The sequence below is a fragment of the Hyposmocoma kahamanoa genome, unplaced genomic scaffold, assembly GCF_003589595.1.
Source record: "Hyposmocoma kahamanoa isolate Upper Pololo Valley unplaced genomic scaffold, ASM358959v1 79, whole genome shotgun sequence".
NCBI lineage: Eukaryota > Metazoa > Arthropoda > Insecta > Lepidoptera > Cosmopterigidae > Hyposmocoma > Hyposmocoma kahamanoa.
In genome coordinates this window covers 8,500,893-8,515,854 of record NW_020653993.1, presented here as the reverse complement: position 1 = coordinate 8,515,854, position 14,962 = coordinate 8,500,893, and the positions used below count along the sequence as shown (strand labels likewise).

Sequence of the window (14,962 nt, the reverse complement as noted above, 5' to 3'; positions counted from 1 at the left end):
ATCTTCAGATATAACATTCACTGAGTCTAACGTATTATTAACATATTTCCACTGGTGTTTAGGTGCAATGGTGAATGAACCGAATTTGTTTGCATTTCCTAGTTGGATTGACCTCCTCCTGTGGGTTTAGGTTAGGTTAGTATATGACAAAGCTGCACGAGCCGAGCGAGCGCAGCGAACGTGTCGCGGTAGCGGCCGACAAGTGCCAGGGGGTCTACACTCGATCTCCGTCCGTCATCCGTCCGAAACAATTACTGTCAAATAAGTAAAAATAAAGTTAAGATGGCAGTACTTCCCTGGATGAAATTAAAATTAAAATTGTAATTAATGGCAGCTGAATAGAAACTCGATGGCTATCCAAGATAAGCCACTAACGAGTTTTAACTTTTAGCAGAATACCAAACGTACAAAAACCTGCTATTTACACTTTATTAAGACATAACAGCCTCCGTAGCATGACTACGCATGGTAGTCGCGACACGCGCGATACAATTAAAATAAGCGCGCGCTATTGGCTATCTAAATTAGATCTGATTGAGACAGCCAATAGCGCGCTCTTATTTTAATGTTATCGCGCGCGACGCGACTATCATGCGTAGTCATGCTACGGGGGCTGAAATGATTTAAAAATAGCAGAATTGGGGCCTTGGGTTTAATACCCGGCCAGATATTGATCTAATGATCTTTCTACACAGGTAGAAAAACTTTTCAATATTGTCTCAGATCTGGATGTATGTAGTATTGTCGTTGTTTCCGGTTTCCATAACACAAGTGTTTTAGTTACTTACTTAGGGATCGGAGCAACTTTTCGTACGTGATGTTGTCTATATCTATTTATTTATTATGTGAAATTTTATAACTGATCTATTTAAGAGTCTGTGTTCGATCTTTGTATTAATAAATAATTATAACAAATCTTGTTTGCTTGAATGTCGACATTTATTGAGATGCGCACCTCTTGCAGAAGGACGCAAGTCATTTATATATTTTAGATGTATCACAAGTATATTCTATTGGAACACCTTTTTATTATACCCTTTAATGTTAACAGTGAATGGTACCAATTATGTACCTCCCTAGAGATCCAATTAGGTTAATAAGTGTACAATCTGTTGCAGGGTAGCTAGCAATATCAAATTGCTACGCCAAATTGTAGCCAATTTAGTATAAATTGATGTAGCTAGATAATTTGGTAAACCTTATTTTTAGCCGACTTCAAAAAAGGAAGAGGTTCTCAATTCAATTTCTTATAATATCAAGTGACGTGACGAACAAGTCGTGCGCCTGATGGTAAGCTACACGCCTGCCCATAACAATTGCAGTGCCACTCAGAGCCTTAAATCGCAAAGATCTGAGGGGCACTGCCACTGCGCCCGTCACCCTAGAGACATAAGTTGGCAAGTTCCATGTGTCTGTAATTTCACCGGCACCCTTGCCCTTCGAAATCGGAACACAGTAATCTGACATTGCTGCTTGGTGGCAGAAATAGGTAAGGTGGCAGTACCGCGCTGGACGAGCTCTTTCACAAGGACTTCCTACTGTTTTTGTGTGTCTGTTAAGCGATTTCTCCGGCAGTTGTGAACAGATTTGGATGATTCCTTTATTGTTGGAAAGAGAGTACATACAATCAACAACTTTATCCACAAATTACTATTATAATTTAAATTGTCGTGTGTGATGGAAATGGGTAAAGCAAAAATAAAACAAGTAAAAGTAAACAAAAAAAGAATTTAGCTCAGGGCTTCAAATAGAGCATTTTTAAATTATATAACCAGGTAAATGAAATACGTCAATAAAACTAAATAAGCTGAACTGTACTGAGAAAGATTACGATGTAGAGGATCTCGCTTGCCAGTGTTTTAGACAGCGGACAGGGACGTCGTCGATGACCTCCATGGGTACATTGTATTTACGTTTATTTCTTCTACAAAATATAAGATCCTATACACACGGCGAATTTTATACGCGAGTTTCACGAATGCGCGTGAATCGATTCAAACCCGAGCATACATATCATTGCAAGCAAAAAGCATAAATAATAAAAATTTACTGGAGTTTACACTTAGAATTTCATGTAGTTGCTTCATTTCAAAAATTGACCGAAATTAACTAACAAAACTAAAATTAAAATTAATTCTCAATCAAATTGTGACAAAGAGTGTCATAGCTTGAAGAAGCATTCGTCTAATAAAAAATGTTGACATTCCAATCTTAGACAATAAATTCTCGTATGGTGTACTTTTTAATAAACATTCATTTAGGAACTGAGTTCGCTACACTAACTGGAAAAAGACTTGAAGGTCATCATCAAATATAGCTACGAACCATCCCGATTTAAATTTTAAAGTTGCTTCTGAAAACTTTACATTGTAAGGCGTTACAAGATAAAACAAATCAATTTACTGCATTCACCCCTTATTTGTCACAAAACACCGACCCTGTGTTAGGTTACAATCAAGGGATGATCATTTCAACCCTTGTGGATTATCGCCCTTGATGTACAGGGCCGAACCTGCTGACCTCCCTGGATTGTTTTTTTGTACATGCCTCAAGGATGATTAATTGTTAATAACAAATAATTACCTAACATTATTTTTAATTTTATAATTTATTCTCAGGTTACAAAGATCCGTAAATACATGCCAAGTACATAATAATATAATAAAACACTATTTATGTATGTGAAACACTAGCTATTCATCTGAATTTTTAAAAAAACGACATTAAAAGTTAATACTGGTGTCACCAAAGTTGATTTTTATGTTACGGCAAAGGGGGGTCTTTTATGTGTAGGTAATTAACTCGATTCGTCACTGTAACCCCTTTACACCACTACACAAAACATGTGAAGGGGTGTCTAATTGGAAATTAGGTGGAAAATTTCACATAATTGTGATTGTTGCAATTTTAGCTTATTAAATCTCTGGAGATTAACACAGGTGTGGACTTAGGGGCGATGTGTGTATAGTCCCCGTAGGAAACTTTGTCCATTTATGGACCATAGAGACGTACATTATTATAATTACTTTTTATATATTATTTGCATGACAGCAGTAGTAGCTCTTAAGCTAATGTAGGTACATGACATGAGACACCCGTAGGTGCATTGCAAAATTTTAAGGGCACAAGTCCTTAATTTACTAATTACTTAGAATAAAATTAAAAATAATTAATGATAAAAATAAATAGGTTTTAGGTAATATCCACAATCAGTAGAATCCAATAACATTCCTACACTAATACAGAGTGTTTTTTTAAATTGGGACTGTATGGGGAATGTGCAAGAAAGTTTTAACAAATAATATCTCGTAGTATCCCAGCAGATCAAGCTTTATTCCTGTTAATTTTTGTTACTAATAACTAAAGTTTTGTTATTCGATGAGGCACCGTATACTAATGTTTCTATGATTTTAAACCTTTCCTGGTGACCCAAACATGTTGTGTTCATATGAAAAAAAAAAAGTATATTTATAAGCACACTTTCGTTATTTTTATGGTAAATACGACACCTCATTATTGCTACTGATTTTGGTTTTTAATGAAGGGCAATTGTAAAGAATAATGTGGACATTCCCGTTGGATTTTATTCCACCACTCTAGGTATGATAAAGTCACAAGTGATCAAAACGTCAACAGTGCATTAATGGTTCTTTTATCACATGAAAATTATAAAAATAACACGAAGATGAAACTAATTATGCGCCACGCCTATCCATAACAGTTGCAGTGCCAGTCAGAGGTTTAAATCGCAAGGATCTGACGGGCACTTCCACTGCGCCATCCTGGATATAAAGTTAAACACAAATCTCTTACTCTGTACTTCGGTCAACCTATCAACTAGTGAGGAGAAGACCGACATTATGTAGCAATTTCTATTACCAAGGAAGGTAAGGAAGCTTCGAGTTTTGGAGATGCCTGTGTTCAAATATGCAATAAAACGTTGAATATGGAAGCAAAATGAAAATATTTTTTTTTACAGTATCTACTATTTTCTAAATCTCGAAGCTTCGGAGCCACTCGGAACTTACGGAAATTTACGATTGCATTGTTAGCCTATACATTACTACACATTATAATTTTCAAGGTCTTCAGTACGCTATGGAAATGAGTGATGAATGACTGATCAAAGCCTGACCTTTAGTAAATAGCACTGAATTTATTATTATTATTATTTATCTATTATTACAAAATTATAAAAAAGTATTACAAAAATTCCTCACAATCTAACATTTACAGCTAGTATTTTCTGACAGTTTTCGCACGAGGAAAGGTCATATCCATATACTACCTAACGCGAGTACTGGGATAGGACGGGGTGGGCGGTTTTTTGTAGCAATAAATCTGTCAAACTGTCAGTGTAGGTGCTACCTACGAGATCTGGTAACGGATATTCGGAAAATAAAAAAAATATGAATATTTTTTAGCCAATTTGGAAAAAAAAGTTCCGTTTTTTGTTATATTGTAAGGTTTCTCCTGCTTTCTTACTTCCACTGCTATACACAAGGCGTTCTATAACAACGTCCATCGCAATAAAGTTGTAATCCACAAATCTAAATCATATCTATATAAAAATATACATAATTTCATTTTAAAGAAGATAATATTAAACTTAGAACTAAGTCCAAACTCATGGCACCACGATTTCGTTTACAAGGTAAACGATTCTTTTATGGGGAAGTGTATACGTTTTTACAATAACATTCCGGAGAATATATTACAAAATTGAAGAGTATGTGTTAGATAAAGATGTATGGTAAGACAATATGCATCTAGATTCTACACAATTATGTTAAAAGTGTAATTCCAGAGCATTTAAGTTTATTTGAAAGAGCAATCCCTAGAGTTTCTTTCTCGTTCTTCTCAGGGAGGTTAGCGTAGTGAACGAGCAGTAGCTTAAAAAATGACGTTTTCAACAAATATTACGTAAAGAATGGAGACCACGAACCGGAAGGCGTTTGTGTGACGGTCCCCTACTAGATGGTCGGATGACCTGGTAAGGGCGGCGGGTGACAGATGGACGAATGTCACGTCCGATCGACTAGTCTAGAAATCTTTGAGGGAGGGCTATGTTCAGCAGTGAACGTCTTCCGGCTAGTATGATGATGACTATAAATAGCTGTTGGTATCTTCTAGTGTAGCCCCTGTAGATAATTTCGCTACCTTGGTATTCAGAGCAAAGAAAATACTACTAAATATTTACTTACTTAAATACTTTGGAAATAGGTAATTGAAACAAAATTACTTAATTTGACTAATAAAACAAATTTGTCAAATGTATGCAAAAACGTACCCTCGATGTAATAATAATAAGGCAATATCTGTTACATGACAACTTGAACGAATTTGATCGATAACTTTTTTATAATGCTAAGTGACGGGACGAACAAGTCGTCTACTTGGTGATAAGCGACACGCCTGTCCGTAACAGTTGCAGTGCCACTCAGAGCTTTAAATAGCGAAGATTTGAGAGACACTGTCACTGCGTTGTTATCTTAAGACATAAGTTGACAAGTCCCAAGTGCCTGTTGCGACTAAAATCTTCTATACTTTTAAGGAGAGTTTAAAATTTCACATTAATAGTTTTAAGTAGCAGTAGAGCTCCTAGTGAAAGAGTTCTTCCAGGGAAGTACTGCCGCCAAGCAGTAATGTCAGCATTACAGTGTTCCGGTTTTGAAGGGCAAGAGTGCTGGTGAAATTACAGGCACATGGGACTTGTCAACTTATGTCTCAGGGTGACGGGCGCAGCGGCAGTCTCACTTGATATTATAAAAAAAAAATTCAGACCTCCCTAAAATTCTGCGTTAAACGAGACGCAAGAGAAGGCACGAATAGGCTATATGTGTTATATGGCTATATCCACTGTTTACTGCAAATAATTAACAGTTGTCTCAGTTATTGGGGTGTTTAAAAGATAGATAGATAGTCACTAACGATCGAAGATAGCTATCTTCAAACATGGATTGAATATTGGGAACGGCTGATCATCATAGTTGAACACACTTGTGGACAAATTGACTTTTTGTTGGGAAGTTCACAAGCCTTAGAAAAGTTTTTGTGAACATTCTCCGACGTGCAGATTTAAAATAACGTACAATTAATTTACAAAAACATTCACAGAATTTTCTAAAAATAAATCGAACATGTTTTTGTAGATTCTTCATTTTTTGTGAGGAATTTGTCACGCTTTTTGTGGCAATAATTTTAAACTTTGACACTAGTTAGTTGTTCTTTTAATGTTTTATTGGTTTAAATTTTTTTGACAAGGGGCTTGAGCTTTTTTTATAGATAAATCTCAGTTCTTTGATGGAAAGTGACGATGAGATCGATTATGGCGCATGCACGTCGATATATTGCCTATTCACTATAGGCTTTAGCTGTAGTAGAGTAGTAGTGCCTATTGCTCTATTGATACTAAAATCTTCCATACTTATAAGGAGAGTTTAAAATTTCACATTATAAGTTTTAAGTAGCAGTAGAGCTCCTTGTCAAAGAGTTCGTCCTTGGAAATACTGCCACCTTACTTATTTCTGCCGCCAAGCAGTAATGTCAGCACTACCGCGATCCAGTTTAGAAGGGTAAGGGTGCTCGTGAAATTACAGGCACATGAGACTTGTCAACTTATGTTTCAAGGTGACGGGCGCAGTGGCAGTGCCCCTCAGGCTTTGCGTTTTAAAGCTCTGAGTGGCACTGCAACTGTCATGGACCGGTGTGTAGCTTACATCAGGCGCACGACTTATTCATCCCATCACTTGATATTATAAAAAAAAAACTTTAAAGCATCAAGTTAAGGAAAAAAAGAAAACAAAACTGCAAGCAGGGAATTCCACTTCAATGTCGTGCGCCATATACATGTGAAGCGTTATACAACTTTACAGCGGTGTCTAAGGCTCAAAAAGGTATGTAGCGAACATTTGCCTACAGTCTACGTCCAAACCTTCTACAATGGAGCGGATGAGAAAAACTCGTTTTCCATTAGGTACCCGCTCCTCCGTAATGTTTTGTGCGAATACAGGGATGGAATCCAAGACGGGCCAAGACCACGTCTATTATGAATTATTTCATGTAATCCGTCGCACATTCTCCATGTTAAACCCCCTAGAATATTGATTCGGCGGTGTTCAAGGATTTGCAGCTTCGCCTCTACTGAATTCGAGTCACCTACCAACCTCTTGACACGCTTCTCAACGGAAACAAGCCAGTTGAGCCCGAAAAGGCCAGTTGATGTTTAGCTGATCCATCCTATAAGTGGTAGCAGGGTTCTAGAAGAAGTCAACAACAACTTGATAACTTTTCAGGAGAGTTTTAAAGGTTCTACGAACGAAATTAGTCTATAACTTTTTATGTTTAAATAGGAGAATTGTAAAATTCACGTTATCCATAATGTGCAGATTAAAGCTCAGAGTTTTATCTATCATGACACCAAGTTATTTGATATGGGAAGCTAATGTAAGATTAGGGAGCATGATTGATTGTCGAGACAGGTGTGAGCTGTGATGGAGTAATTGTCATGAATGGTCCTAGGAATGTTTTTAATCGACAAAGAAATAAATTTCGTTTCTCCTACGTTCAGTGTTAGGGCGTTGTATTTGTGCCAGGAATAAACTAAGTTGTAGCCACTGTGACCAATGCCATACACCGGTTGCCTCGTGGAGATATTTACACGAAAAATTAGGGCAGAGTCATCGGCAAATGCTACTATTTTTTCATTATGGAGCTGGACATAACAGAGGGTCGTTTATGTAGGCGAGGAACAGTGTGGGGTCCACAACATTTTCTTGCGGCACGCTGTTAGGTATGGGCAGGTAGTTAATAATTATCCCACCCACACGCACTCTTTGTCACCTATCTGTCAAGTAATTAGAGAACAGACGAAGTTGATTATGCCTTATACCCATATATTCCAACTTTTGGAGTAAGAGTGAATAAGCCCTGAATAATACAAATGCAAGTTAATATATGGATTGTATACCACTTTATTGTTAACTAGCTACCGCCCGTGCCTTTGTCTGCGTAGAATAAGTACTTCGAGTAGTATTAAAAATTGTCTCGAGTTTCGAGTACTATACTAATTTTCAGAGTTTTATTGGTTCGTCATACAAACTTTCATCCCCTATGCACCCTATTTAAGATTTATTTTTGTATCAATAAGTAGCCTGTGTCCTTTTTCTATGTCTCATCTATCTGTATAGCAAAATTATAGAAATTGGTGCAGCGGTGTAGGCGTGAAAACGTAACAGAGTTTCGCATTTATAATATTAGTTTAGATTATTTTTGTTATGTAAGTATGCCTTATCATTCATAATCTATAACACTGTTTTTTTCAAAGTCATTAAGTTGCGATTATTACTTGTATTCAGCGAATTACGATAAGAATTTAATAACAAACGTATAAAGACAGCCATTGAACATCGGAATTTGAACGAATGAACAGTGACAGTGAATAGTATTTACGAGTCATTTATTCGTGCTCTACAAGTTTTCTTATTATTGTGAAACAATGATAACAAGGTCTTTAAAAGTAGTGCCGAAACCTGTGTTTACAGCGTTTTTGAGGCAATACACTGTGTCTCCAGAGCAAAAAAAATTCTACGCTGACAATGGGTATCTATCGATCAAGGAGCTGATTGAAGCCACTTCCCTCGACAAGTATAAACAACGCTTCGTTCAAATATGCAAGGGCTTAGTGGACCGTGGGAACATCACAATCGTGAAGGAGCCTCCCCTTGTCGCCGCGGGAGTTAAAGGAGAGGATGCTGTCAATAAGCTTCAAGATATTCTCTTCGACGATGTGTTCAGCCAGTATTTCGAGGACCCCCGCCTTTTGCACGTGGTGTCTCAGCTCATTCCTGGTGACACCAAAAAGATAGAAGACGTAAACCTCATGGGGATGCACACTATGTTCATCAACAAACCGCCGGGTACTACTCCTCATCCTCCACATCAGGACTTGTATTACTTCCCGTTCCGCCCAGCGCACAAAATCGTGGCCGCTTGGACGGCTGTCGACCATGTTACTCAGGAGAACGGATGTCTGTACGTGGTACCAGGCTCACATAAGCTGGAGAAGATTTACGCTCATGCTAACAGCAAGGATGAAGGCAAGGCTTTGTACCACGGCGTCCTGGAAGAAGAGTCAGTGGCACCTATGGACAAGAGGGTTCACTTCGTCATGAGTCCAGGAGACACTATCTTCTTTCACCCGCTATTGGTGCACGGATCGGGACCCAATGTTACCAAGACTCACCGAAAATCGATATCGTGCCACTACGCTAATGGCGAGTGCTATTACATAGATGTGTCCGACTCGGCGCAGGCGCAAATCGCCGAAGAGATCGTTGCCGCAGTAAGCAAGAAGTTTGGTTTTAGTGACATCACTGTGCAGGAGATATTTAAATATAGAAGTAAACAAGTTAAAGGTACCAAGTCCAATTTGTAACATAGAATTACTTTTCTAACATTTCGCACGTTCAAACCAATGCGAACACTATGTACAAAGGTCAATGTCCGAGAAATGGCTATAAAAGACTTTGAAAATAAATCGTGATAATGTTTTATTTATTCAAGATAGTTACTGAGAAGTGATAATGTTTTTTTAAATAATTGTTTGGAGTATGGCGTTTTTATTAATAAACTTTTTGGCAGTTTCTATAAAGCCTGTTTTTTGTTACTATCCCTATTAAGATATATTATGCAGTAAATGTCCCCCATTCCTGAATGGGGGACTAAAAGTAGGTTGGGTTTCCATCCCTATATTGAGGATATTCCAAGGATCCGCAAGAAGCGTTTCGCTTTTATATGGCAAACGGCTATGGAGTGGAATTTCTTGCCTGCGGACATAACCCCTGAACGCTATAACTTGAGCCTTTTGAAGGCAAGAGTGACAGACATTATTTAGGTATGCGTGCTCCATCATCGACCACATCGTCACTTTCCATCAGATGGAGGTCAAATGCGCATTTATTTTTTTTATAAAAAAAATGACACTGCCTCAGTAGGTACTTGTTTTGATTTTGATGACATTCTTACGCACAGGGAATAAGTATTATTATGCCCGCTGCGCACGGATCGCCGACGTGAAACGCACGATTTTTTCGCTCTTACTACATGGAGATAAAGGTTTTCCTGACTGGCTTAATGCGATTCAGTGTTGATAGTGTGTGTAAAGGTGACTTTCAAAGAGGTAACGCAGCGCATTGCCTCAGCGTGACACTAATACCATCTAGCGAAAACTAAGAAGACTATTGGCACGGGTGCGTGTCACAGACTATGATTATTTATTATTACATTATTTAGTGGGTGTCAAACGTATCTTTGCATGGCGCGAAATTTGAAAAGGCGAGACTTTAGTGACGGTTTTGATTTCAATGTGAGATTGAAACATTTAGTATAAAGGACCTTTTTAATCATTATATTTAGTTTTTTTTAGAATTAGAAAAACTGTAAACAACAAATCTGTAATCGTAAACCTCTTTCTTCAACAATAAATTATAAATAAAGGAAAACATCGTGAGAAATGATTACAAATGACGTTTACAATACAACGCTACTATGTTCCTTTATGTAAGTATTTCATAGTAGTTATCGAAATAGATTAAGTATGTAAAAATGGAAAATGTTTAATTAATCTTTGGTGAAAATACGAATAAATATATTACTTAATAATTAAGTATATAAAGGTAATAAATATGTTTGAGAGCTTAGTTTCATGGTTTTTATACAAAGCAAAAAAAAAAAGGTACTAAAAGCTGTCGTATGTGAGCGTGATATGCAACTTTTTGCTGTAAATAACCAATGGTTAGAAAAGGGTGTTCCAAATGAGTACATAAATGTCTACAATAGAATTTCAGGCATAGACCCATATAATTCTTACTAACATACTCACTTAGGACAGTTTAGTTCAATGACCAATAACTCAATAGGACTGTTAAACGTGTTACATGACTGCGTAGTCGGGTATTTAGTACAAATGGCATACCAGATGTCGTGACGAGTACCAAATGGCAATATTATCTAATTTGTTTTACATTGACAACCCGCTATTTATCAAATCTACGCTGATTTCTAGTGATAGCACACAAATAAACTAGATGGCGCTTATTACACAGATTTTTATGGATAGTGCTGGTAATTCTTTATCTTTTTTTTTATATTGTTTTTTCCATTGGAAAAGGCAAAGGCACTAATGCGCCATACAGCCAAGATTGAGAGTAATTTCTTTTTTGTATTCCATTACAAAAATTAAAATGGCTTGGATACAAGTCCTTTGAGCCAAGTCTTCGTTTAGTTATCGGGATTCTCAGTACTCTTTTCCATTGTGGTTCTAATACATTATGTTTTCACTTTCTCTTAAATAACTTAGCTCACTTATTTGGGTTTTTTAAATAGTCTTAAGCGGCGGGAGTCAATATTTATATTTTCTCCTTGACTTAAATCACATTATCTTCAATCACGTTGAACAAAAACTTTGAATTCGTATTAAATTGGAATTTGTAGGATAAAATCTTTTGTACCTTGGTTGAAAATAAGAAATATAGTACTACCTTTCTTCATCAATATTCCTTTCTTCGTTTTTTCTTCATAATATAGTTGAAATAAAAATATTCTTGACTGTAGTTGTAACGTCAAAAGCCCGCCATTTCCTAATTCTTTATCTATCTATGTTAGGAGGTAGAGATGGAAAAACCCCTTATTTTTTAAACGTTAAAACGTTGTGCTTTTTAAAACAATTTTCTCGCGCTTTTTAGTTTAAAGCTTATAAAAAAATTTACAAAAACGTGTAAGCGAATAGATATAAGTTAAAAAAAGCATGTAACGTTATGTTGATAGCGAAAAACAAAAGTAGACCATTAAATGTTTTAAGTAAGTTTATTGTGAAATACGAGTTTTATTTGTATTTATAAAATTATTATTCACACTGACGAATTATTTTGTTTAGGAAACATAAATGGTGGGACTTGAAACATAAGCACGTTGACCAACGCTTACGCTTAAACTTAAAAGCGCGCTTATGTAATTATGGTACCACAACATAGAATTGTAACTTTTCGAGGTAGTTTCAAATACTCGGCCTCAAAGTGCTGGAATGATATTCCACCACCTATACGCAACGAGTCATCCAAACCCAAACTCGCCAACCTATTCTCACTTCAAAAACCAGTGTAGTGTGTTTTTATTCTTTAACGTAGTCTGTCTAGAATCGAATTTTGTTTGTTGCCTTGATCTATTCACATCATGTGTATAATTATATTATATACCAAATACATTACACAAATTAAAAACCTCTTTACAATCACAACTTACTCATACAGCTGTAATTATATTCACATTCGCTCATGCACTCACATGTCAAACAGGTTATTTTGGATGCACTATTTACACTTATCTATGCATATTATTACCAATCATATTATTATCAATATATTATTGTCAATGTATAACTTTCCGCGTAGTCGTTATATTTTTGCTTTTAAATAATTTAATACCTCTCCTTGGTCCTGCCTGAAAACCAGCGCCTTAGGAAACCATGGCATATGTTAAGTCAGCGCCGTTTCACTGTTATGGACATGTTTTGTTTTTTCTTTTATGCTTAATCTATATCAGTGAATAAAGTGTTTATCTATCTATCTATTTTAAAAAGCAAACTTTTTTAAATGCTTTCCGTTTAAACGCCCACATCCATTGTGAGTGTGAAATTTACATTACCCAATGTTAGAGAGACGGTTACAAACATTGTAGTTACGAACAATGGAATCTTGTGGACACAGTTGTATTTTTAGGTACAACGTTAGATGCTAAATTGCAATGGGATCCACATATAAGTAAGTAATCAAAACGGCCCAGCTCTGCAGTGTACGCGATTAAAAAAATACGGAAACTTTCAGACGTCGAAACCGTTAGATTGGTTTACTTCAGCTACTTTCACAGTCTAATGACGTACGGCATTTTGCTTTGGGGTAATGCCGCCGATATCAATGGAATCTTTGTCCTGCAATCTGGGGCCCAGAGTATCTTTGACAGATAAGTTTAAGGAAATTAACATTCTTACATTAGCGTCACAGTAGATTTATGAAAAAGTAATTTATGTTAAGAGGAATAGTAATTTCTTTATGAAAAAAAGAGACAGATATAACATTAATACGAGGAATAAAAATAAACTAGCCTTTCTTGATAGTCGTCTTCACAAAGTCGCAAATTCATTTCAGGGGCAATGTTTACGCTTCTGTAACAAGATTCCGGTTGATATAAAAAATTTGACATTCACGAGGTTTAACAGTATAGTGAAACAAAAACTTTATACTAAGGGTTATTATACAACTTCTGCGTACTGATGATGACAAAAATCCGTGGTAGTAATCCGTTTAGCTCATGGAAGTAGTATCGATCTCTGATGTTTCAAAGCAAAAAAATATATATTGTAAATGTTGAATATGTACAAATGTTATTTACAAAGAGCAAACCCTAGTTTTTTTTGCTCATTCTTCTCAGGGGATCTGCTTTACGAATGAGCGGTAGAGTTTTACCAATGTGACGATTTCAAGTGTAATAATACTTACCTATGAAATAAAGATTATTTTGATTTTGATGTTTTGATTTAATTAGGAAGCGTTCATTTATAAATTACTTTGTAACACACAATGTCATCAAAGTTTAGGAAATAATTTTAGCTCATGATGATCAACATTCACTTGGTATCATAAAAAAACAAGATTGACATATTTTTGAAATAGCTAACATACGATATACATAATTATAAATAGAGATGTGAGTTAAATTTCAATATTAATGTGACAGTTGTATTTCACGGCCCGTCGGCAGTCGGCCGTGCGAAAAGCCGGGTGACTCAAATTCGTAATAGATAGGTATTTATAAACAGAAAAGATGAAAGTTATTATAGGTACAGACATTATACCGATAGCTTTTTAGAATAGCGGCCCATCTCAAAAGTATTTAACTCATCCAGGAACATTCAGCTCCGCGTTGTTACGCTTTTGAGGCAAATTGTTTCGCTTAGATTATGACAGGATAACAAAGACTTTCTTAAATAAAACAAACTTTTTTATATTTGTATGTATTGTTTATGTCATGCACAATTAAACTTATAAAAACAACCACATTCTTATTCATCAGTAATATTATTCATCGCCCATTACTTAATCTGAGTCACTGTCACAGACCACATAAATATTAGTTCACAGTTGAGAAACACTGTGATGTGATGTGACTGTATTATCTTTGTCTAAACATTGACATGAGCCCGTTTGTAGTTTCGCAACCTTAAAATAAATAGTCATAAGAGTTTTAGATACCCATTGACTTACAAATAAATGGACGACGGGTCTAATACAAAAACCACGAAAAAAATGTCCCAAGTCAACCTATTCGAAATTTAAATTGTAATGTCATCGCAGTATCGCGCTGTCAGTCGAACAAATGAAGACTAAAGCGGAGTTTGGCGCTCTGTATACGATTTTAGCGCCTTACAAGTGCGGACACTTTTTAGCGCGGACCCGACGTCCACATAATTGTAAGTCAATGTAGATACCTTAAAGCCTAAATTACGTTTTTATACGAACACTGACATACTGGCAAAGTAATAGAATCAATAAAAAAAATACTCAAACAATTAAATGCCTTACTAATGTTACTACAATATAAAGCAAATACTTAAAGCCATACTTTTGTCGTCGCCGGAGTAAAATGGCTGCCGGCAAGACGCGTAGCCTGAGGCTTTACGACGCGCTTCACATGTATTGCAATATCTTTTCCTTGCAAAGTTATTGCTGTGGAAACTATTTACCCCGGGAACTTCCTGCCTCGATCTCCCCTACCGCTACAACCTGGCGTTTTCACGCCAAGTAGACTCGCTGCAGAGCATACTCCCCAGCCGGACAACAACCTACATCTAATAGTAATAGTAGTGATGATTATTGTAATCTTTTAGCCATGCACGGAATGCTTCCGG

At 36.3% G+C, this 14,962-nt stretch overlaps 1 protein-coding gene across 1 annotated transcript; it reads left to right on the top strand.

Moving 5' to 3' along the window:
• Window positions 1–8,482: 8,482 nt before the first annotated feature.
• On the top strand, window positions 8,483–9,595 carry LOC113233618 (phytanoyl-CoA dioxygenase, peroxisomal-like). Its single transcript, XM_026468771.1, has one exon. The coding sequence runs from the start codon at window positions 8,498–8,500 to the stop codon at window positions 9,434–9,436; it is 939 nt and encodes a 312-aa protein (XP_026324556.1). The 5' UTR covers window positions 8,483–8,497; the 3' UTR covers window positions 9,437–9,595.
• The last annotated feature ends 5,367 nt before the right edge of the window (window positions 9,596–14,962 follow it).

Excerpts from the sequence above, each read along its gene's own strand:
- LOC113233618 (XM_026468771.1), top strand. The coding sequence starts at position 8,498 with ATGATAACAAGGTCTTTAAAAGTAGTGCCGAAACCTGTGTTTACAGCG.